General features: G+C 40.0%; 1 protein-coding gene across 1 annotated transcript; it reads left to right on the top strand.

The window, feature by feature from the left end:
• The first annotated feature begins 814 nt into the window (after positions 1–814).
• Positions 815–24,284, top strand: man1b1a (mannosidase, alpha, class 1B, member 1a). The gene is made up of 14 exons (XM_084571847.1): positions 815–930; positions 1,804–1,947; positions 8,612–8,720; positions 9,261–9,466; positions 10,322–10,467; positions 10,678–10,796; positions 11,182–11,373; positions 12,101–12,249; positions 12,474–12,662; positions 13,192–13,382; positions 14,595–14,715; positions 15,009–15,203; positions 17,145–17,276; positions 17,554–24,284. Exons 2-14 carry the CDS (start codon positions 1,846–1,848, stop codon positions 17,761–17,763), a joined length of 2,061 nt encoding a protein of 686 aa, XP_084427973.1. The 5' UTR covers positions 815–930; positions 1,804–1,845; the 3' UTR covers positions 17,764–24,284.
• The last annotated feature ends 608 nt before the right edge of the window (positions 24,285–24,892 follow it).

Genomic DNA, 24,892 nt, shown 5'->3' on the forward strand with positions numbered 1-24,892 from the left:
AAAGCAGAATCTTATCTGAGAAACATTTTTTTTTTTTTGGCTTACCATCATCATTCAGTTAATTATAATCTGTGACCCCCTGTTTACCACTGTAATGGATGAGAATTCAGGCCAACACCACTGACAGTATGTATAAAGCCAAAACAAAGTGGTCGTTTCATTGTAATTAGCTTGTATGATCACACAAAAACTGTGCAGTGCTGGTCTTATGGAGCAGACACACTTTGAAATCGGTTTTATTAAATGAAAGTGGTGGGATGAACATTAACAATAGCACAAAAAAATTTCCTGCTCTGATGTCATACTCAAGAGCATTGGAGGATATCACCATTTAAACGGAAGTATTTATGATATATTGCCTCCGCTTCTTTTTTATGTATGTTTTTTTCAGTCCAGGATGTCCAGTATAATACACCCTCAAAAAAAAAAGTTTTTTCACAAATCAAAATTGTAGTATTTTGAGTTAAAAATAACTGTAATTAAATATAAATCAGAGGGAATAAATCAATACAAATATATTATTATTATTATTATTATTATTATTATTATTATTTTATTAATTATTAATAATAATAATTGGGTTGTTAAGGGTTAACTCCTCGACGGAGAGAGCACGTGCGCACGTCACATGACGTACAGCGTCACCTCTTGTCAGAACTCTTCCGCCTTTCTGTCAAGTTGCCCATTCCCACAACTATAGCCATATTTCTCCCAGTTTGACTTGCCGGACATTTCATGTAGGAGCCTGCCGTTTCGTCTGACAGTCGGACGGGCGACTGGGCTCCATTTTTTACTTCTACTGACATCAGAATAGTGACACTTTCCATTCAGAAACGAGCCGGAGAGGCAAGCTAGCTAACCGTAGCTAGCTACCAGCTGTTTAGATTCAGGAGAATAGCGGCGCTGTGCTTCGGCCAACCAGGCACAAAGGTGAGGGGGAGGCAGCTCACTGTTTGACTTACGTTTTGGTTTGTTTTTCTTGTGTGTTACAGAGCATGCCAGTGATGCAAGGCAAGGGAAATGGAAGAGCTCTAAGATATTAGCTTATTTAGCTCAAAAAGGTTGTTTCTGCAATTGACAACAGTGTCTCGATTTTTACGAGCAGAAACTAACAATATTAGTGATTAGAGGATATTGACATTTTCAAGAAACTAGGAGAAATTCATTCTAAGGTAACTTGTGAAGTATCATGGCAGTAGAACAATTGCACTGTCAAAATTATACACTTTGTAGCACTTTGACCCTTTTTAAAACCTCCAAAGTCTCTATGACAACTTTAAGGATCATTAGCATGCTGGGAATAAATGATGCTTGTTTTCTAATAAGAAACGATACTATAAGTCCCTAAACGTCTCTCGAAAGCAAATGCACGCACACCTACGGTCAGCTGTCCATGGTGCTGATTGATGACGTTAAATACATTTAATAGTGTGTGACAAATGGAAAGTAACCCTGTAAGCCAAACACGGATTAAAGGAACCGACAAAGTACAAATAAATGAATAAATGCAAGCATCTCAGTTCCTGAGAAGCTTCTGGAAACTGTATGAAAGATGAAAAGATGAAAGTACTAGCATACATTACATACATTAGCATTAGCATGACGTAGATTAGATCAAATGGTGCTGTGTGAAAGACAAGGACTCAAACTTTCCATTTTGTGTTGATGGATTCTTCAGCTTGGCCTTTCAGCACTATGGTGGGATGGACCTTACATTCAGATTCCACGCTCGCTTTCAGAAAATAGCTACGGTTAAACAAAGTGTGTTTATGGTTAAACAAAGTGTGTTATTTCCTTTTCTAGGTGCAGGTTCTATGACCCACAACCGCCTCCCCCGATCAGAAAATGTATCCGCCTTCCAGAAAGGACTTCGTCTCTCTGACACTCAGCGACCCGCATAGTCACAACTACAACAATGGCAAACACCGGAGACAGTCCTGCTGGAGGGTAAGTGGTCATGTAATGCAGTACACAGGTCATGGCTTTAGATGGAAAGGGGAATTACCACTTTTGCGCACTAATCCTTTGTGTGACACGAGATAATGAGTTTGTGGTCAAACCTGTCCTTCACACCTGACTACTGTTAGGGGTTGTCACCTTTTACATGTCCTGTCTCTATCTGTCTGGATATATAGCTGCATTACCGTTTAGTTAAAAGGCAAAGCAGTTAACAGGCAAATCTTACATCTTATAGACAGTAAGCATTAATATCACAAATGTCTAAAAGACTACAAAACTCCAAGAACTATTCTAGTTTCCAGGTTAAGCAGAAATGGGAGGGGGAGTCTGGCCTGGAGATATCTGAGGATGACTGGAGAACTATTTGGGTGGGTCAAGCTAAGACCACCCACTACAGAGCCTGGCGAGAATTCTGCTGGAAGAATGTAATAAGATTTTTTGTGACTCCTAAATTGAAATTCAAACAGCAGAGTTTCCAGGGACAGGGTAAATGCTGGAGACAATGTGGTCAGACAATGGCAGACCACTTTCATATATATCATTCAGCCATATTGGCAAGAACTTGTTGGAGAAATTCGGCAAATCTTTGGTCTAAAAGTAGATTTTTCTTTTGTACATTGTATTTGGGTAAAATTCCAGTTGGACTTTATAAAGTGCTCTTGGCTGCGAGCAAGAAGGCCATTACACGGAAATGGCTGCAGACAAATCTGCCATCAAGGAATGACTGGATCACCATTGTTAATGAAATTCAATGCATGGAAAAACTGACCTTCTCCGTAAGATTATGGGCTGAACAGTACACAAAATACTGGGAAAGGTGGGAAAGACTTCATATTCTTTGACGTGTAACATATGGCCTATGCTGACTTTGTCAATCTGTCTGTTCACTTATATTCTCTGTCTATTTTTTGCTCTTAGTTTTTTTTTGTATGCTTGTTTGTTTTTTTATTGTTGGAAAAAAGAACTGAAAACGTAATAAAAAGCAAGTTTCCAAAAAATAAAAGAAATATCTTAAGAAATATGGGGTCGGAAGGGGATGCTTTGATGAGTATAAAAATCAAGTGAATCCGACTGTATGTTGCGGCCGTCATGTCGTGGGAGTCATGACAACACCAAATACTGTACATCTAAGTGAATGACATTTGCCCAGTGTAGACCTCTGCAGTTGAGTGTAGTGACCTTTATAACAATTTTATGGTAAATAAACTTGATTTAATTTTATTTAATTGAACAGGAGCACTGGAGCTGTTCTGATTACTGTCATTATAGTGTGATGACCTACATTTGGTAAAAATCCAACTTAGAAACAGTTTATAAATACAAAACCCAGATATAAACGTATGCTCGGTGAATCCAGTGAATTGAATACACAATAAATTAAGATACTGAATCATACTGTCTATACAACCATTGTCATTGACATAGTTTTCTGCTTCTGTGCTCCTGTGCCTTTCTACTATTAATACTTTGAATCTCTCATATATATTATACATCACCCAGTATCATGCACTGTTTATATATATATATATATATATATATATATAATTTTTATATACTGCATGTATGCATTTTCAAGATACATGTGTGAATTAATCTGCCTGATTCTGCTGCTCGCTTCTCCTCCTCTCCCACCATCTATTCTATCTCACCTCCCTCTTTATTTGGTCTCTACCTGGCCGGCCTCGAGCAGATTGACTCTTCTTTGGGTTCTGCTCAAAGTTTCTTCCTGTTTAATGTTTTTCTTTGACATCTCTCGGTACTCAGATTCTGGGTCCTGAGGAGCATGTTAAGACAAGTAATAGCTACATTTAAATAAACTGCTTACAAATGTCTAATTTTATACCATGTCACATGGCTCAGTCCTAGTTGATGTTTTTTTTTGAGTTTGGACTGATAGTGGCTAAAAGGCTTCAGCTGTAAGCGTACGACTGCTCGGTTGTGTGTCTGTTGAGATGGATTAACAACATCTTCATGAGCTGTATCTGGTCTTGTGACAAACTGATTCCTGTGCTTCACTCATCCTAACCCTCCTTTGTTGTGGAGGAGCTTGAACTTTCAAACCCCACGGATAAAAGCATCCCCCGAGCGCATTATGTGTCTGATCACCACAGTCAGATAACATATTCAGTTCATCTCACTGTGTCTGTTCTGTCTCCCTGAATATTTTCTTTAATCTTGTTTCCTTTACTCCTCATTTCTTTAATCTTGTTTTCGTTTCTTTCTCTCGGATTGTTACGCATTCACACAGTCTTCTTTTTGCCTTTGCTGGTCTTGATACTCAGAGTATAATGTACGGGAATATCCTGTCATTCCACGTCTAGTATTTAGCCTTGTTTTTCCTTGCTCAGGGAGGAGTTTGAAATTTCAGTGCAGCTTTGGTCAAAGGTTCAATTACATGCTTGTACAACTGGTCCTACAGCCATCTCACAAAGAGACTTCCTTGGTTGTATACTGATTACACCTGTGGGATTAAACTATAACGTGGAATGAGTTTATTTGCTCTAGGTTCACAGCTATCAGTGTTAAGTACGAGAAGGACAGGCTGCATTATATATTCATATTATTATATAATTTAAATATCTTTTATATCCGTTTCTACGCGATCAAGCTACTGGACCTCCACAGGATAAATAAAGTATCTATCTAATCTAATCTATTCTAATCTAATCTATAACAAAGAACCAAAATGCTTAAAGAATCCCGTATAGGAATTTGTTGGAATATTTGTGTAAAGTCCTAGATGGAGGTTGTACGAAACATATCATGCCCCTCACCCAAAAATAACTATAGCAAAGCACACTGTTGAGAATCATGAGAGTTACTGTGCATCCGGAAAGTATTCACAGCACTTCACATTTTCCACATTTTGTTATGTTACAGCCTTATTCCAAAATGGATTAAATTTATTTTTTCTTCAAAATTCTACACAAAACACCCCATAATGACAACATGATATTTTTGCAAATTTATTAGAAATAAAAAACTAAGAAATCACATGTACATAAGTATTCACAACCTTTGCGCAATACTTTGTTGATGCACCTTTGGCAGCAATTACAGCCTCAAGTCCTTTTTGAATATGATGCCACAAGCTTGGCACAGCTATCTCTGGGCAGTTTTCCCATTCCTCTTTGCAGCACCTCTCCAGCTCCTTCAGGTTGGATGGGAAGTGTCAGTGCATAGCCATTGTCAGATCGCTCCAGGGATCAGTCATATTCAAGTATTGGGCTCTGGCTGGGCCACTCAAGGACATTCACAGAGTTGTCCTGAAGCCGCTCATTTGATATCTTGGCTATGTGCTTAGGGTCGTTGTTCTGCTGAAAGATGAACCGTCACCCCAGTCTGAGGTGTCAAGAGTGCTTTGGAGCAGGATTTCATCCAGGATGTCTCTGTGCATTGCTGCATTCACCTTTCCCTTTATCCTGACTAGTCTTCCAGTTCCTGGCCCTAAAAAACATCCCCACAGCATGATGTTGCTCCCACCATGCTTCACTGCAGGGATGGTATTAGTCTGTTGATGAGTGGTGCCTGGTTTCCTCCAAACATGACGCCTGGTATTCATGCCAAAGAGTCTTTGTCTCATCAGACCAGAGAATTTAGTTTCTCATGGTTTGAGAGTCAGATGCTGCCTTACGGCAAACTCCAGGCAGCTGCCATGGCTTTTACTAAGGAGTGGCCACTCTACCATACAGGCCTGATTGGTAGATTGCTGCAGAGATGGTTGTCCTTCTGGAAAGTTCCCCTGTTTCCACAGAGGAATGCTGGAGCTCTGACAGAGTGACGGGTTCTTGGTACCTCCCTGACTAGGGCCCTTCTCCCCTGATCGCTCAGGGAACTCTGGTGGTTCCGAACTTCTTCCATTTACAGATAATGGAGGACATTGTGCTCAGTGGGAAATCTTTCCGTACCCTTCCCCAGATTTGTGCCTCAAGACAATCCTGTCTCGGAGGTTTACAGACATTTCCTTTGACTTCATGCTTGGTTTGTGCTCTGACATGCACTGTCAACTGTGGGCCCTTATATGGCCAGGTGTGTGCCTTTCCAAATCATGTCCAATCAACTGGATTTACCACAGGTGGACTCCAATTAAGCTGTAGAAACATCTCAAGGATGATCAGTGGAAACAGGATGTACCTGAGCTCAATTTTGAGCTTCATGGTAAAGGCTGTGAATACAATGTTTTTTTATTTTTAATAAATTTGCAAAAAAAACCAAAAAAAAAAACAAAAACATAATTTTTTATTTTGTCATTATGGGATGTTGTGTGTAGAATTTTGGGGAAAAATTAATTCAATCCATTTTGGGAAAAGGTTCTGGGGATAAAGTGTGATAAAACTCTTGTTTTTGTGTAGAGTGGAAACATGTTGCTGCTGGCATGTCAGGCTAATTTTTTTGTCATTTGGATTTCACTATGAAATACTAGATAGTCCTCCAACCAACCAGAGCCATTTTATCATAAACAAGATCAAGTCATAAGTGTTCAGATGACGTGTATGGCTACGTTGCAGTTCCTCTTCTGTCATACAGCCCATCCAGATGATTTGATTGGCCTGGCAGATCTTTGGCAGAGTATAATTGGTTCCCAGCGGAGTGGTTCCAGACCAACTTTCTGACACAAAAAGTTTGTGAAGCTACAACAAATTTGTTTTATTTGAAAAACAGTTAGACATTCCCAATTTTCAGGTCAGTCCACACAAATTTTCAGTTTGCAATCAAATATTATCCATTCTTACTAGTGTCAAACAATACAGAATTAAAAAAAAAAAAAAAAAAAGATTATTGTAACTTGGATTTCAGAAAATGTACAAAAACCCTCATAAATAATTTTTTAAACCATTATTTCAACATTATTCTGTCACATTTTATCTGCATGTGTGGTTCTCTTAAATTAATTATTTTGTCCTCTGAATTCGAAAGGCAATCATAGGCCCTTATCGACTAATCTGTTACATTTTATTTCTGCAGTTTATCAATAGGCATTTCTTTTATAAACCCTGCTTTATAAGAACTACCTTGAGCTGCCTTGATACTGCCCTATACCTGTGGTTTGTCAAATTTGATGACGGTTTATTGTTCATGAGAAAATCATGCTCTGTAAATCCTGTTCCTTTGAGTGGCTTGTTGGCTCAGTGTTCCTTCCTCTGTTTACAATACTTTGCATTTCCAAATGCAAGCAAATAAGGTGAAAGTACTGAATTTCATCTGGTATGTAGGAGAGCTGCAGAGGGAGTTTCCTTGCCTCAAGCCCAGTGCAGTTACCCAAAATGAATAACTGGCTCTTGTTTATTGTATCGTATCAACTTCCAAAAAGGAAATATAACATCTATACAAGACCTACACGGCATGTGCTGCAGGTCTTGAAAAGTCTCAAAAAATTTTGAATTCAGTTTTTCACAAAAAGCCTGAGGAGGTACAAATGCCATAAATCAAATTTAACAACTCTCAGCAATTGATAGCTGGATGCCAACAGTGCTGCTGCAGGGAGTGTTGGTGTCTGAATACAGCCTGTCAGGAGATGCTGTACAGAGTGAGACTGTTGTGACAGTGGAGTGGGAACTCAGGACTTTTGTGGAGTTTCGGCAGTAGCATCAGACTTGAGGCAAACACTGTCACCACTGTGAGCTCCCATACTGTAACTGGGAAGCTTATATCTCGGGCAAGTGCTGATTTTATACTTAATTAAAAGTGACCCATTTATCTACCTCTATTTATCTGGGTTGCATTCATTTAATTTGTGTATCATAAGAACTATTTTCAGTCCTCGTCATCTGCTCGGTTTTTAAATCGTGCTTTCATACTTTGTTTAACTGTCAAACTGATTTTAAATTGCATGCCATATGATATTTAAAAGTCCTGAAGTTATTCATCTTGACTTGCAGAAACTCTCTACATTTCATTCCCACTGAGAAGAGACAGTGTGCATCATAGAATCAATATACCACGAATGCCAGGTTGACAAAACATATTTGAATTAAAATATCTTGCAGAGCTATCTAACTATCTTTGGAGCTCCCAACTTTATGTTTTTGTGCGTATCTGAGTATATCACAGGTTTGTCTGACAGTAAAATGTTGAATCATCTTCTGGTGATTCCAAAAGCAGCTTTCAGATTATTTTTTTCTTCAAACTAAACAAAACAAAGCCAAATACAAGCAGCATCAGACTGTACAAAATGTCCTCATGCCTGCATTACCTGCTTTGAGGCTGAATGAACATATCCCCAGAGGTAAAGTCATGTGTTCATCACAGGTCACATATGATGGCTCAATAGTTTCATGGTGTTGCGCAGGTGTTAATTAGAGCAGGCAACAGAGTTGTACCAGCCTGCCTGTTAGTCTTCCTTCCCGGGAGACCCTGGTTACGTCCCTCCCTCAGCTCTACTGGGTTGAACCAGTTAGACGATTTATTTGTGAGCTGTTGGTGTGTCTACAGTCACATCAAGTGGAGAGATGTGGAATTTTTACAGGGTAAGTAGGGCCATAGGTCTCTGCTCTTTTCCTCTGCTATTTTAAATGAAACGTAAACAGATTTGGAAGATATTTTGAGATGGGAAAAAAATAGATTCTGATTTGAGGTGTGTGTGATTGCAATTCAGAGCTGTTAGGCATGTCTCATTCAGTGTTGTTTGCATGGTTTGTTTATCTGCCTACAGAAATGGAAGCAGCTGTCTCGGCTCCAGCGAAGCCTCATCCTGTTCCTGCTGGCTCTGCTGCTCATATTAGGACTGCTTTCCTATCCCAGCATCACAGAGCAGTGGAGAGGTACACAGTGCCCACTCGATACTAAGCTCACATTCCCACAGCCACAAAGTCTGTCATTAATTCTAATGGTGCTGCTGGTCGTCCAAATGTAAACTAATGAGTTGGATTGCGTATTTCCTGTTTGTGGTAATGGCCGATTGCAATGAATTACAAAAGCACCAGAGACAGCTATAGTTGATAATTTCTTTCTTGGTTTAGAATGCTTTTTGTGTACACCTGCTTGCTTTGTAAACTTTTTTAACTGTGCTCTATTTATTTTTAGAAAATGCTTTAATTTCCCCATGGCAGCTGTTCTAAGACAGTTCATTTCACACCTACAAACCATGTGTCTGAAAATTCCAATCTACAGTTGACACATCTGAAACTGAGCTTCTGGTGAATGGCTATTTACTGCTGCTCAGTGGTTGTGTGGTTGTTAAGTTTAACTCCTAATATTATTTAATGTGTTTTGCCAGACATTTTTTCGGATCATAAAGCTGTGATAGGTTTAAAATTCATTTAACTGACACAGCCTTGTTTTCTCAACCCTTGTGTGTGTAGGGTTGTCTGAGAGGGAGGACTGGCTGGAGGTGAATGATAGAGAGTTAAAGGCCATTCCCCCCGGTGTGAAGCCTGTGTTGGGTCCAGCTGCAGGTGAAGCTCCAGCTCCTGTGGCAGGGCCACATCTGGGGCCAGCCCTTGGTCAAGATGCTGTGGCAGAACCCAGAGGACCAAATATCCCCATCCTGGCCAAACCCCCCCTCAAGGTCAGAGTTGTATCCATGTTTATTTATTCAAGGAACATTAGTTAACATAATTTTTAAATGTAAAAAAAATCATACTACTCAAACATGTTTATTACAGCTAGTCTTTAAAGTGACATAATAAAACCCAACTGCTGTACTGTGCAGCCTAAAAGTTTTTGCGCCCTTCAGAATTTTCTACAATTCTGCGTAAAAATGTCTCAAAACATAATAATGATCCTGAAGTCCTGATCTCACAAAGAGAATCCATTCAAACAAACGAAACTGAAATATTACAATTTTCTGTTTGTTTATTCAGGAAAACAACCCAATATTACATCTGTAAGTAAAGTCTGTAAGTTGTAAATTGCGTTTCTAGGATTACAAGTGGTCCCAATCAGGTGTTCAGTGCCCCATTTAGTTTAAAAAAAACAACAACAAAAAAAACATCAGGTATTTGTCACAGTCTGATCTATACAACACTCTGTGGACGTGTATGATGGAACGGAAAATTCTCAGGGCTGCAAATACGTTTTTGAGATGTGAAGCTGTAGTGCTGAAGTTGTTGTTGATTGTAGACACTGTGAAGAGGTGCATACATCTCAGGTGACTCCAAGAATCTGTCGCTGGTCTCGTTATTTCAGATCATCCAAAGCTTTGGCTGATCAAATGATGTCAGAGGTTAGAATCTTGTATCAGTCGTATCAGTATTTGGTTTTGTATCAGTCCAAAGATTTGGAGTTATGGAATGAAATTTAAAAGGTCATTTTGATACTAACAACCTATGGACAATATATTTAAATACTTATTAGTCCCCTTTCCAAGAGGTGTTCATGATGTCCTCCTTGTTTCTAGCTCTAGCCATTTTTTAATCCACAGAAAAAGCCATTTTTTGACAGAAGAGGCCCACCGAGCCTACAGAAAAGTGGAAATGTTTCAGACACGGTCGTTGAGGAAAAGCAAGAGCAAGAGGTGGTTCAAGAGGACGAAGGCGAGGAAGAGGGCAAAGAAAAGAAAATTGTCAGGTGATCTGTTTGTTGTTTTTTTTTTTTCTCTACAGTTTGTTGAGAAGGTTTTGGAATTGTCTTCCAGCGAAGTAGATGACAGGAGAGACAGTGCTCAAAAAATCATCAAAACTTTCCCTTCTGCACGTTACCTGCTGTTGTGTCACATGTATCAGCGAGGCAGATGTAAATAATTCAGGCCTAAGACGGGTTTTTACTTTTATCACGCAGCTGGAGAGGAGCAATGATTGAAGCTGACCAGGCCACTGAGCCTCCACCCTCGGCAAATGAGAAAGAAGCTGCAGCGCCTCCAGCACCTGTCAACCCTGCTGACACTGTCCCACTAGAAGGTCAGCACTGAACTGTTTAGCTGTAATTCTTACCAAGAGTAATAAACAGCACAGCCAAAAGTGCAAAGTTTTTATAACTTTTTGAATGTACTGAAAAAGTTTTAAAATTTCCCCTCAAACAGATTCTTTAATGCCTTGACCAGCTCCACAGATATATGCTCTTTAAAGGGCAGCAACGTTTGGGGGCTTAAAGTTTGAACATTTCTAGCTCGCAGGATGAAGCCCTGCTGGGCTCAGCATATCTCTTCTACTGCCAGTAATCTGAAAATTAGACATAAAATTTTGAAAGCGCTTCCTAGAGGAAGTACACACCTAAGATTACGCTTTCATTATTTATTTAGTTGGTAAGTGAGTTATTCATTCCTTTGCGTGATTTTCTTGGTAGTTTCCACTGGAACAATAGACAGACTGGAGGCGGTACGTGAAGCCTTCAGACATGCATGGAAAGGTTATAAGGACTACGCCTGGGGTCATGATGAGCTCAAGCCCATCTCCAAGTCTTTTGGTGAATGGTTTGGACTCGGCTTGACGCTGATTGATTCTCTGGACACCATGTGGATATTGGGGCTAAAAGAAGGTATTTTGTGTTTATTATTCCCTTTCTCCTATGACTTCATTCAAAATGTGCCAATACTGAGGCCACATACAATGTGTATATATTATAGAGATATGATCCAGACAGTTGTGCTGTGGATTTTCTTGTGGTTGTTTATAACAACCAAAATAAAGACTCACAAATACTGCTTTTAGTCGTGGATAACAGAGACTACAAAGCAAAAATCTGACATGTGAAAGGAATTCATTTTCAGAGCAAGGCATTTCTTCATCTGCATATCCTTTTACACCCCTTACTCAGTGATGTGCAGCGCGGATCGTGGCTTGTGAGGCACTAATCCTTTCAGAGATTCAGATTTACAAATATATGAACCCAATAGAGTAGCTTCACCATTCAGTTGTTAGCTTCAACATTGACTACCATAAAGTTTCGTATATTATATTACTTGCAGCCTAGAAAGTGTAATGAATATTGTGCTCAAGAATGCCTTTTCTTTACATTAGTTGCTACAAGTGTCAAACAGCAGCTTAGTTGCACTGTGGAAGAAGAATGTCTAGAATACAAAAAAAAACAGTAACTCTCCATCTGCTGCATCTGCTTCTTCAAATTTGAAGTGGGAGCCTCTTGAGTTTGTTACTAGACCACTTGATCGCGTCACTTGGGGCAAAAGTCCTCCCCACAGATGTAATTGTTTCTTGTCCTCTGATTCTCCTTCTGACATGGTTGTAATTCACCTCACTTGACACAGAATTCGCAGAAGCAAGGAACTGGGTAGAAAAGGAGCTGTCCTTCAGCAAGAGTGTGGACGTGAATCTCTTTGAAACAACCATACGTGTCCTGGGAGGTCTGCTGAGCACCTACCACCTAACAGGAGACAATCTCTTCCTCGATAAAGCTGTGAGTTGAACCCTAACAGGCTTTTCACTGGCGTATTTCTTCTGTGTTCATTTGATTATGGAAATAATGTTCTCATGTTGTTTCAACATGTACATTCAGTATACCAGGTCTAACAGAGGTGGGGGTGATTTGTTGTGTGTAAGACAGTTGCATTTACAAAGAATAAATCCAATAAGACTTTATTCTTAGAAAAATATAAATGGTGTTTCTCTCTACGCTTAAAGAAAGACCTTGGGTCCAGGTTGATGCCTGCCTTCAAAACCCCTTCTAAGATCCCGTTCTCAGATGTCAACATCGGAAAGGGAACAGCACACCCTCCGAGATGGACGTCCGACAGCACGCTGGCTGAAGTCACCAGTATTCAGCTGGAATTCAGAGAGCTTAGCCGCCTCACTCAGGACCCACAATACCAGGTAAGGATACCAGGAGGCGCTGCATTACATAAAATGTGCTGTAGTGTGTGTCACAATTTTTTTACGTTCTTTGAGCTAGAGTGAAAAAATATTGGAGGCACTTTAATATTAAGTATTTTCCTGAGTTGAAATGAAGACTTTCACTTCTTTTGAAATCCTTTATTAAGCTTACCAACACTTGTGTGATTAAGTGACATATAAGAGCCCAGATGTGTTTTCCATCCATCATGTTGTCAGTTTATGACCTATTCCAGAAATCAGAACTGGTGCCTGAAGATGTTCAGCCCGGTGTGACACATAATTTCTGTCATAACCTGAGCCAGCCCTGGTAGCGCGTAGCTTTTGATGAGCCCAGCGCTGTCATAGCGTTAAATTGCTAATCATTTTTCAATGATAAATTGCTGACCACTGTATTTTTTAAACATATTAGCCCAAACACCAGCGGTAAGTGAACTGAGGCAGGAGGGATCATTATCTCATGTCTAGCCCTTGATGTCATCTTTTTTTTTTTTTTTTTTAAACTTTCCAGGAGGTTGTAAATGAGGTGATGAGGCTGGTTCACAAGCTGCCTGGAAAACAAGACGGCCTTGTTCCCATGTTCATCAACACCAACAGCGGCCAGTTCACCCACAAAGGAATCTTCACGCTTGGTGCCAGGGCAGACAGCTACTACGAATACCTGCTCAAACAGTGGATCCAGGGAGGCAAAGCAGAAGACGAGTAATTACAGCATTTTGTTTTGTGATTATGAAAGAAAACGTGTAAAAGCTTAAATAGCCATAGAACAATAGACAGGCAAGTTGTGTGTATTCACTAAATCAGAATCCTTTAACAGACAAAATTGAAAATATCAGCCATACAAGAGGTTGCCTTGGTTTGTCTGACATGACATGACAACAAGTATCATAATGATGTCATCAAATTGTGTTATTATTGTATAAAGATTCTGAGTGAATTGAAACTAACAGTATGAACTTACAAAATGAGAAGGTTCTAGTAAAAAGTTTCCTCTCATGTACCGTATGGAGTAACAGTCACAGAGGCGACCTGATGCTGATCTAATATTGCACGTTTTTTCCGTATTGTGATATTAAGAACTGTGCACGAGTTTTAGACACTAAAAATAATAATTTAACTACTAACTTATTCCAAAGGTGCATTAAACAGAAAAAAAATCAAACACTCTTTCTCCTACATACACGTGCCCTCAGTTCTTCAAATGTCTGGTCAGGTAGTTTGATCAAAGTGTCTTGGATAACTTCCAAGACACTGCCAAAATCCTTGTGTGGATTTAGGCTGTCTCTGTGTCTCCTGTCTCTTCATATAATCTGTTGTCATGATTAAATATCAGAGCTAAATGTAAACATCGAATGTTCCCGATGTTGCCAGATCTGACAGTTTCACATCCTATTGAGTGTTTTGCATTCAACTTTGGCAGATGAACACGTTTTGGGCTGGTTTGGGATCATTTTGGCTGTTGTTCTAATTCCTTTTTAAAACCAGTGTACATGAACGTGAGCACGCCAAAAGTGCGCTACTTGTGTCTCCATGTAAAGAGTAGAGAATGTGAGCTGTGAACTACATGATGTCATCAAAGGTCAGTAGTAGGTAGTTGTGATGGTTGTTGCCGTTTAATGTTTTCTGTGCTTCAGTTGCATTGTTTTGTTTGTTTTTTGAGAGACTAGGCTAGTGGGTGTTCAGGGTAGTGAATGTACCTGAATGTGCCTAACCTTTTTCTCACAGTACAGTACTCTATAGCATCATTAGAAAATATGCTGTTACTATGAATTTGTGATTGTTGTTGTGATGTTGATAGCACTCATGTTACACCGGCCCTAAACCAAGTCACTTCAGACTCACTAACCTCTGTGATATAACACTGACTGAATATTCATGCCGCTAATACTCCTTCTTCTTTGTGTGTTTGTCCAGGCTGCTGGAGGACTACCTTCAGGCCATAGAGGGAGTGAAAAAACACCTTGTGAGACAGACGGGTCCCAGCAGGTTGACCTTTGTCGGAGAGTTGTCGCACAACCGCTTCAACCCTAAGATGGTAGAGATGCTCTTTCAGAGTCAGTCACGAAAATGTGGGGGAGACCAAGATCTCAAACCCCTTAGACTACAGTGATTAGAAAGTTGTGTATAGTGGTAGAGTATTTTGCCAAACCAATCCTCCTCAGATAATGACTGCCTTGTTAAATCAATCAGCCGTTTATTAAATTTGTAGCAGTCAGTCTGTGTGTTTCTCACTCGGCCCAATCAATTTGAACTCTCATAAATATCTTTCATCTTTTTGTTATTCTCTTCCTTGCTGAGTGTATCTCTCCCTCTGGCGCTCCCTTACAGGACCACCTGGTTTGTTTCCTGCCAGGGACTCTGGCTCTGGGAGCCCACAATGGGCTCCCAGGGGACCACATGGATCTGGCTGTGCAGCTGATGGAAACTTGTCACCAAATGTACAAACAGATGGAGACTGGTCTGAGCCCGGAGATCGCACACTTCAGCCTGCAGGCCAGCGACGGGAGCGATGTTGTTGTGAAGGTGAGGCTGAGAACAGACTAGTGTCACTTGGTCTACTTCTTTTTCTTTTTCTTTTTCTTTCTGACGTAGGTCTGCTACTGTAAATGTTAAACATATGAAACAACAAAAAATGGACAATCAGCTGACTTTTTCAAAGCCCTAAACTAATGAATAAATATGATGATAAATAAACTATTGAGAATTAATCGTTAAAATTAGTTTCTCTGATCTAATTTTCTTTATTTTTTGTAATAATGAAAGCAACCAATAACAGTTCCTCTCTTAGAGAGCCCTCTGTGAGTTCTTGAGTGATCCTATAAAACACTGAGTCAGACTGCTGAATAAAATTGTAATGCTTTTGTTGTGAGCATTGTGACCATAGCCTGCCTAATCTCCCTCTCCTTGGCGCTCATTTCATTTTTCATTAACAGCCCCACATCTCTCCGCTGCTGCCTTCATTAACCTCAAATATAATTATAAAACATTTCAGACATTTTAGGAGCTCATTCAAATTCCACGTTTCTTTTCATTGAAGTGCTCAGACCACTGTTACACACCCACCTGATGTAAAACGGGTTTACGTTATATTTAAGACTTTGTTCAGGCTTGACATTAGACTCGTAATTTCAGCAGCTTCATGTTCTTAATTTATTACTTCCACCAAGATAAAACTAATGCTGTAAATCCTGCCTTTATAAAGATAACACTGTTCTGCATTTTATTAAACACTTTTACAAAGGTGTTCATTTATTTTGAAGCCCGTAGTTCGTGCAGTTGCTGAATTGTACTGCATTACACTAAGAGCTGTTTCCAGTGCTCTGGCTCCTATTATTATAAATAGAGAGGGAATTACATGGACTGTCTTTATTTGTAGAGCACTTTAGTTTTCAACACCCAAGTGCTTCTCATAATGCTGCAATTGAACAATAATAAAAAAAAAACTGATTCAATTTGCATGTAATAAAAGGTTTGGTAAAACACATTCCAGTTAAACAAAATAAGAGACATAAAAAGGAAAGTTATATCATTAAGAAGGTTTAAAATGTTTAAAAATGATTGTTACGTCCTGTGCTTCTGTTTGTAGCCACTACACAGTACTTGTGTCTAAGCTAACTATAGAAATCTATGTAAACAAAGCCGTCCACACTGCAAGTAGCTCAAATATCACACTTGTAGCCATGAACTGAAACACAGTATCATATTTTTAGGCTTCAAGACTGTTTTTTGTTTTATTTCTTTTCAGATTATCATGCACCATACCTTCATAGCATAGCTCTTTGAACCCTGAGCGTTTCTAAAATGCAGGTAACCTGTGTTTAACATCATACCTGAATGCCTCCCGTGTTGGGATGGCTGTGGCTCAACAGGTATGTAGAGTGGGTTGTCCACAAAGAAGAGGGTTAGTGCATGGAACTCATGCATAACTGTCCTTGAGCAAGACACTGAACCCAGAGTTGCTCCCAGTGTTTTGCACTGGTGTGTGCTTGTATGAACGAATGGGTTGATGCTTCATTGTGCCTGTGAAGCTCTTTTAGTATGAGTAGGTAGAAGAACACTGTATAAATACCATTTACTGTTAATTCCTGTTGCAACTATGCGGCAACTAAGCAACCTTTTTATGCATTTAAAAGTTTGCAGAGTCACATATTACCCCATCGGGTTTTCAAAACGTCATTATTTCCAGATTGCTGATGCTTAAAATATGCAAGCCACTGCTGTCCAAATGTCTGTTTTGCAGTCGTGTGCATTAAAATTTGAATCTGCCTGCTGTTGACCTGCTTTTAATCTCAACTGCAGCTTCCCTCGCTGATGCTGCTCTCATGATAAGATGGCTAGAAAATGGCATTTTCAATTTCAGTGGGGCTGCCCTGTTAAATGAAGGATCGAACTAAAAAGCTGATCGCCATCTAATCCTATTCATTATTTTTTTTACTGACCAAACACCTCTCCTGTATCTTCTAGCCTGCAGACCGACACAACCTGCTCAGACCTGAAACGGTGGAAAGTCTTTTCTACATGTATAGATTCACCAAGGACTCCAAGTACAGAGACTGGGGATGGGACATACTGCAGAGCTTCAATAAGTACACTAAGGTACAGACAGCTGACCACAGAGCACAGCCTTATATTGTCTTAAACTTTTTCATTGATAGACAGTTTAATAACTGTATATAAATAAGTTAACTCTAGAAGACTTTTTTGACTACATTTAAAGGTTAATATCTATGAAAGTCTGTCTTGGTATCAGATTCGCTATCTTTGCATGCTGGGATTTTCGTATGTACAATAACATACAGTTTGGGGAGGTTTCAGTTTTGCTTGCATCCCCTTAAGCCCATTATCTACTGACCAGATACATCCTCTCCTGCAGGTCTCTGGTGGTGGCTACACATCCATAAACAACGTCCGTGACCCTGTTAACCCCGGGCCCCGTGACAAGATGGAGAGTTTCTTCCTGGGCGAGACATTGAAGTACTTCTATCTTCTCTTCTCTGACAGCTCTGAGCTGCTCAGTCTTGACAAGTATGTCTTCAACACAGAGGCCCACCCTCTCCCTATATGGCCCTCTCCACCTAAGTGATGTCTCTCTCCAAGAGGCATCCGTAAAAATCAAGTCCACACAGTCAGGTGCATTTTAAAGCGACCGTCCAGACTGGACTGCTGTGTGAAGCAGTAAAGCAGAACTGTGCTGTCCACCTGTACTATGATATGTGGAGGAGTGTAATTTAATTTGTTGTCGTTGTTTTTACTTTTTCTTTATTTTTCCTAAGGAAAAGGTGACATGTGACAGAGCTGGTCTCTAATGTAAAAAAAAAAAAAAAAAAAAAAGCAACACTTTTTAAAAATCAGACCAGGCTAGCTGGCCACTTCATTACTTGGGTGAGTGGGATAGTTATATGTCTGTAGTCTGTTTCTGCCTTGAGTTAATTTGCCATGCGAGGTGAAAAGCCTCATTAGTCCTGCATCGTCAGGTGTCATGGCTGCGAAGGAGTCAGCAAATCCATTGTTCAGTGAAAGCTATACGTGAACAGACTGCTCTAGTGGTTAAGTCACGTTTTATTTTCTTTACATTAGCACTTGCTCACATAGAAATATGAAGTAAAAAAAAATCCCTCAATACATTGTTTCCCTGTGTGTCCTAATCCTAAATGTTTAGCAACTGTGAGCTTCTACAGTGGATCTATTCCAGGTCTCAGATCAGTGCCTAATGGAAAAGTGAAGTATTCCTGATATGAACGTCTTTGATTGATTAAAGACTTCAAGTATTAGGAAGATTATGGCTAGCTAAACTAATTTAAACCGGTATTTGTAGTATAACATATGATGGGAAGTGTAGTTGTTTGCATACAGATATTCCTTCTTCTCTCTGTCCAGGTGTTGAGCTCAGTTGATTCTCATTCAGTGTTTTGCAGGCATGTATCGTTTGGCAGATAGACATCAGATGCCAGATGTTATCTTCCTTATGCCACCAGAATAAAACATTAGTTCTGTTGCTCATTGTCACCAATATGGGACAGATAGTTAAAGGTCTGTTTATATTTAATGAGTGTACTTTAATTTAAAAAAAAAAACACATTGGCACGTGGTTAATTATAGGTGTGATTGAGTTATGTATTTCTTAAGTAACGACTAGTGTCTTTATTTACCTTTGTTACAGTGCAATTCAGCGTTGAAATTAGGGTACATATGGAAGCTTTCAGGGTTTCAATTATAATCTCTGCTCTGTGCAGCTTTCAAAAATAACTTAACGTCAGAGTGGAGATAAATAATTGAATAATAACTTAACGAGTGTGCTTTTAGTAAGTGAGAGAGACTCTACAGCTTGTTCCAAAATATCTATCAGGTGCCCAAGTCATGATGCACACACAGCAAACAGCGCTTTTTGTGGTTCTGATACAACGGTAGGTAGAGATGCTGTTCTAATATCCTGCTCTGCCTCAAATTAAGTCAGTGTTTATTTTCATACGCATCATGAAACTGAGATCTGATCTCAAGTGGTGCCTGGTGGCGCATGTGGAGAGGCGTTGTAATGCCAGGTCTGACCACGGGTACCTAAAGCTGGCCAGTTAGGATCGGACCACCCAGGATGGATGTTAATCTGCTCAATTTGTTTTACATGAAGTATAATTAAGGCTGCCATGCAGTCTTAAATCAGCAGTGGCTGTGAAGATAAAAAAGCAAACAAAATGACATTACGTTTTCCTGTGTCCGCCTGTGTCATTGGCAGCAGTGTAAAATTATATTTTGTTCTGGAAATTGGGCTAAAGAGGTTTGGATAATGTTTTATTTACTGACTAGATTACCGCATGTTGACAACATCAGGTGCTGTTTTTGAATGGAGAGAGCACAGGTGTAACACACTGTCCTCCGTAGATAGATAGATACTTTATGGGTTGCCTGTAGCCTTAATATTACTAAGATTAATGAGGCTAGCCAGTGTGTTCAGTTCTTTCAGAGACAAATCCAGGTTATAGGAGAAAGTAGGCACATCCTCCTTTACTGTGGTGGTGGCTCACTAGTAACCCTATACATATATAACACAGTAATGAATATGGATGTCATTCTTTGGTAATTTTTTTATTTTTTTTTTTATCAGAAGCATCTGTCCAGTACTATTCTGGGCTAATATCAGTAAATCCAACTGTTGTTCTCTGCTCCATGAAATCTATTTCCCTTTACCAAAGCTCCACTAATCTATGGTATGCTGCTTCCTTACAGCTTGGCAGTATGATCTATATACCTTCCGCATTCACAGACAAACCTGTATCTGCTGCAGGATGCAAAGCTGACTTCAATTAACCCAAATAAATCTGCTTTCACCGTCGGTGTAAATGTGTGCGGTTCTGCTCTCACCGTACAGGCTGTGTCGTCTACAAGCTCAGCTGTAAGTAAATCAGCTGCCAGGTGCTTTGAAGTCTTTCCGTCAGCCAGCTATGAAAGTGTTTTGTCAGACCAGCTGAAGCTGCGGGAGTTTTTGAAGACGCGTGTTTTGCTGAAGACGAGTTCATAGCATCTCCTGACGTTTTTATTGCTCAAGAGAAGCAGAGCGAGAATCTGTCAAACAGCAGCGGAATTGTTGCGGGGGGAAAAAAATAAATTACGGCTTGATGTTTCTGTTACTGTACTGTGGTATCTCAGGGAACCTTTACCACCAGGAAGCGTGTCAAACTGTCTTTGTCAAAAACAAATGTTTGGAATGGCTGGTGGTGATGGGTCGTCACGGCTGATACGGTACTTGGAGCCGTTCGTCCGTCCTCTTATCACAGGCAGCTTATTTAAGAAGTCACGTTTTGTTGAGTTGTTTAATACTCGCAGGAGTTTTGACTCATGGCTGCTCATCAGTCCCCTGGCTTCCTGTCAAATGTCGATGTTGAGCCTTATGGGAGGGCTCGTGTCCGTATGTAACACTGGAAGGTTTTCTCTGTGAAGACACAAAGTCCTGATCCGTTTTAGCTATTTCCACTTGTTAATAAGCGCCGTTCTCCACAGAGCCATACTGACCCACGTCATTGAATGTGCGCTACGTTTGCCAATGCTCTGCTGTGCCTGATCTATCGTGCTGTGGTCGTTCTCTTTTTGAATTACTGCTGCATCAGTGGTGTTTTATTTTTCTGTGATTCATGGATTGTGTTTTTACCAGATGCGTGGGTGACAAAACAATATGGGTGTAAATATGTTGGGTGAATACTTCCTGTCCCGTCTGTTGAATCAAACACGTGTGTCTGCTGATTTTTGAGCCCTTTCTGGTCTTTACAATCTGTGCTGTCGTGTCAAAAATGGTGTTAACCTACTTATTGGTAGCCAGACTCAATCGTTATCACAATGTGAGCCTGTACACGATTTAAATTTTTTTGTTCCAACTGCTACAGAGAAAGAAATACCTCGTCACTCAGTTGGATAGTCCTACAACCAATCAGAGCCATTTACAAGTCCACAGCTCTCAGAGGGCATGTATAAGTCTTCCTTACTCTTCTGCCCATCATCACCTAAAGCCCGCCCAAACAATTTGATTGGTCCAGCAGATCTGTGCAGGAACATAATCAGTTCCCAGTGGAGCAAATCCAGACCAACTTTCCAACGAGGGAAGTTTCCAGGCTAATTTTAAGCAATATCTTGTATCCATCTTTCCATTTTTTCTTATGACTGGTATAGCAAAAAAAAAAGTGTTGCATTCCTATCTAAATGTGGCCTCATTGTGGTGCTAGGGGAGAAGTCATGAGCTCAGAAGTCAGACAGTTTCACCGCAACACATAAAATAGTTGTCGCAGACTGGCAGAGAAAGCAAGCCGCCGCAATTAATCACATTCCAACATTTATGGAGACGGATTGAGTGGTTTAATCTCTTTTGCACGGCAAAGGGGGAAATTTGAATATGCTAACATCTGTTCTACGGCTCGGAACGTCCCATTTACGGTGTTTTATGGTTTATTAAAACATTTTTAATGCATAAGAAATGATGATTAAATTAGACCTTTATTTCCACGCTCTCTTAAGTGTGTAGAATGAGACATGCACGTTTATGCATTTCTCTATTAACCTTGAGTGTTAATGTGATCGCGTTTGAGCCAGAGTGACTGGATGAGAAGTCTTAGTTCGGTACATGGGTCCCAGCCTGACTAATCCAGTCTGTGATTTTATAAGTGGTTCGAACTTTAACAGAAGAACTGGGTACTTCAAATTTACAACCATGTCTGATACGGGGATAGATGCTTTGTTAGAATTTGTAGTGAGAAATACTGTGCGTACAGTACGTATTCAGCATTTGTTTCAGATAACTAAGACAGTTGTTCTTCCAGCTGTGTTTTCATTTTGGAGGCTGTGGTGGTTTGTAGTACTATTGAATGGTTTACAATGCATGTTTCTATTATTCTGACAGCCTCATTTAGTCAGTGGCCTCGGCTAAATAACAGAACCACTTTAGTGTTCAATTCAATCCAGTTTAACAGCATCCTCCACAATGATCATCCATTTGAATTACCGCCTTCCTGACGCAGCTTCAACATAAACCGGGCAGTCATGAGGGTAGATTTAATGCAGGACTATTATATTAGAATACATTTGCTTTCACTGGTGTGCCTAATGAACTGGCAAGTGAGTGTATATCTTTCTAATTGTGCCTCTCTCCAATGCTACTGATGTTCCTCTTTAAAAAGACTCACCCACGTTGTATGTGCAGTGTAGTTTGATGTATAAAAACCTCATTTTCATTTTCTAAGAAAGCTGGGTGCTGTCACTTTCTGTACCTCGCAGGCTTTTTAGGGACTATTCTAGTCAAAATAAAGTATGGTGTTCTCATTGTGAGGAGGGAACACGAGTCACCCGGTGCTACAGCGTGTCTCACTCGTGTGTTTTCAGTAGTTTTTTGGAAAGCAGCGGAGCTCTGTGGCACAAAAGATACGCCGATTGTCTTCAGGTTTTGTCTCTTCAAAATCCATGACGTATGTTCATACTTTCACTTCACTGGTACTAAAAACCTTCCTAAACAGGGGAGTTGTAATATGACATGTGATCATATAGGGATATGATCAGATGAAGACTTCCATAATGCTACTACCAGCATGGGAATCCACAGGATCTTCAAATTGCCAGGTCCTCTACGACATATTTGTGATTTTGTGCTGATGACAGCAACTGCACAGAAATAAAGACCAGAAATGACTCAATTAGCTGCTCGCTAAAATCCCACAGAGGCATTTTAAAATCACTCTGCTCTGCCGCTGCACGTTCTAATTCATTTTCACGGCCGGTTCCCCCACAGAAAGCAAAGCGGGCGCTCTGATCTCACTTTTTAATCAGACGGTCTCAGTAATAAAAAAATAATAAAAAAAAAACGTTCTGCTGAAGCTGTACTGTGTGGAACTTTTTTTTTTTTGACCTTTAATTGTTAAATTGACCTTTTGTCGGCCGTTTGGCTGAACCTTTGTTTTGTGATGATGGTTATTAATGTGATTATTGGTGAACTGAAGCCATAGAAAAGTGACAGCTCAGTTATTTGATGTGAACTGCGGCTGATAATAACGTCAGTGACCTGCCTTCAGAGTCCCGCTTCTCTGGCCTCCACCCCTCATCGGGGACCAAAGACGCCGATCGATATTGTTTTAGCTGGATGAATGGAGTAATTGTGCTACGCTAGGGAAAAGAAAAAAAAAACAAACAGCGACACAGCGGTCACTTTTCTCAATTATGACAAAACAGGCCTGTAGGTCAATAACTCATCTGCATATTTTGATGCTGACATGCAAATAGATAATTTTATTTACACAAAATATTCAGTTTCCACATTACTAGACACAGCTTTAGTGTATTTTTATTTTTTTTTTCTCATGGTGTGTTGTATGTACAACTGATTCGGCACTTTGTAACTCAAAATGTGGCTTACCGCAATGTTCACTGAACTTTTTTCATGCCCACAGGATTTTTCAATAAAGATTTTCAGCGAAGGTTTTCCTTGTTCTGTGTTTGTCTTTTCGTCGTATGTCTCTTTACTTTGATAAGAATGCCACTCCTGTGAGGCATTCTTGACGCTACAGTCATTTGAACAAAATACTGCAGCAGTTCTACTGTGAAATAATGGAAATAACCTTGCGAAACAAAGTCAAACCCACTAGTTTCACACTATTGCGTATGCGGTGAATCGCTACAGTGGTTGCTGTGGACGGTCTGCCCAGAATACTAGATGACCTTACGGCGGCAGATTAAGGCTCTTCTCTTTGGAATAACACATTAAGCAATCTTCCTAAAGCACAGACTCCAGCCGCTGATAAAGAGGGCTTCAGTGCTGCAACACCAGGGGGCAAAAGAAAGCATCCATCACTGTTTACTCTTCCTAATGATACTAATGAATGCAAAGGCTTGCAGTGGTACATTAATGCACTCTACCAGGAAATGTTTTTCATCTTGAAATAGCAGCATCTGCACACGTGACGTCTTTAGCAGGTACAAAGAGAGGGTGATGAAAAGAGAAGCCTCATGGATGAAGCTGGTAAAACACAGGGAACTTGATAGATAAAACACAAGTTCCTTTCCTAAAATAATCAACATTTTGTCCCTTTTAAAAACAAAACAAAAACAAAAACTTCCTATTTGTATTCTTCTTATGTTTATGATAACTCCCGCAGCGCATCCTTCTAGATGTTTCAACCTGAAATTAGCCGCCGCTGCCCTCAAATAAATATGAAGCCTGACAGTGAAATCCTCATAATAAAGCTTGAAGCCACAGTAATGGTTAATGCTGACGGTGGAGTGTGTGACAGCCCTGGACCCCCCGGCGTTCGGTCTCACATGAGTAGTTTCCAGCCCTCGTGGCTCCTTCTATAGCACACTCTCTCTTGACTCTGCTACGGCAACATGGGTGACATTTTAGAAGTCTGTGACGACAATAAATCCACAACTGGCGCGTCTCGGACACACGGACGTGTTTGTGAGATTTCCATTTTTTCATTTGAGCCACGGGGAGTGTGAAAAATGTGTGCTCATATCTGGAAATGTCAGGTTGTCACGTGTCCCCCGTCACGTATTAAATATCAGATTACTGTTTTTAAGGGTTATGATGGGATATGATGGCGACAAAATAGAAATCATGCTCTTTATGTTACAGAAAATGAGTATTGACTGAGCGATGAATGAGTAATGATTTGTTTTAGTGCAATGTAGGCTATTTTCCGATCTGATCGGATCTTTTTGCTTTTCGTCACATCAATAAAATAATT

This window comes from Chelon labrosus, assembly GCF_963514085.1.
Source record: "Chelon labrosus genome assembly, chromosome: 22".
NCBI lineage: Eukaryota > Metazoa > Chordata > Actinopteri > Mugiliformes > Mugilidae > Chelon > Chelon labrosus.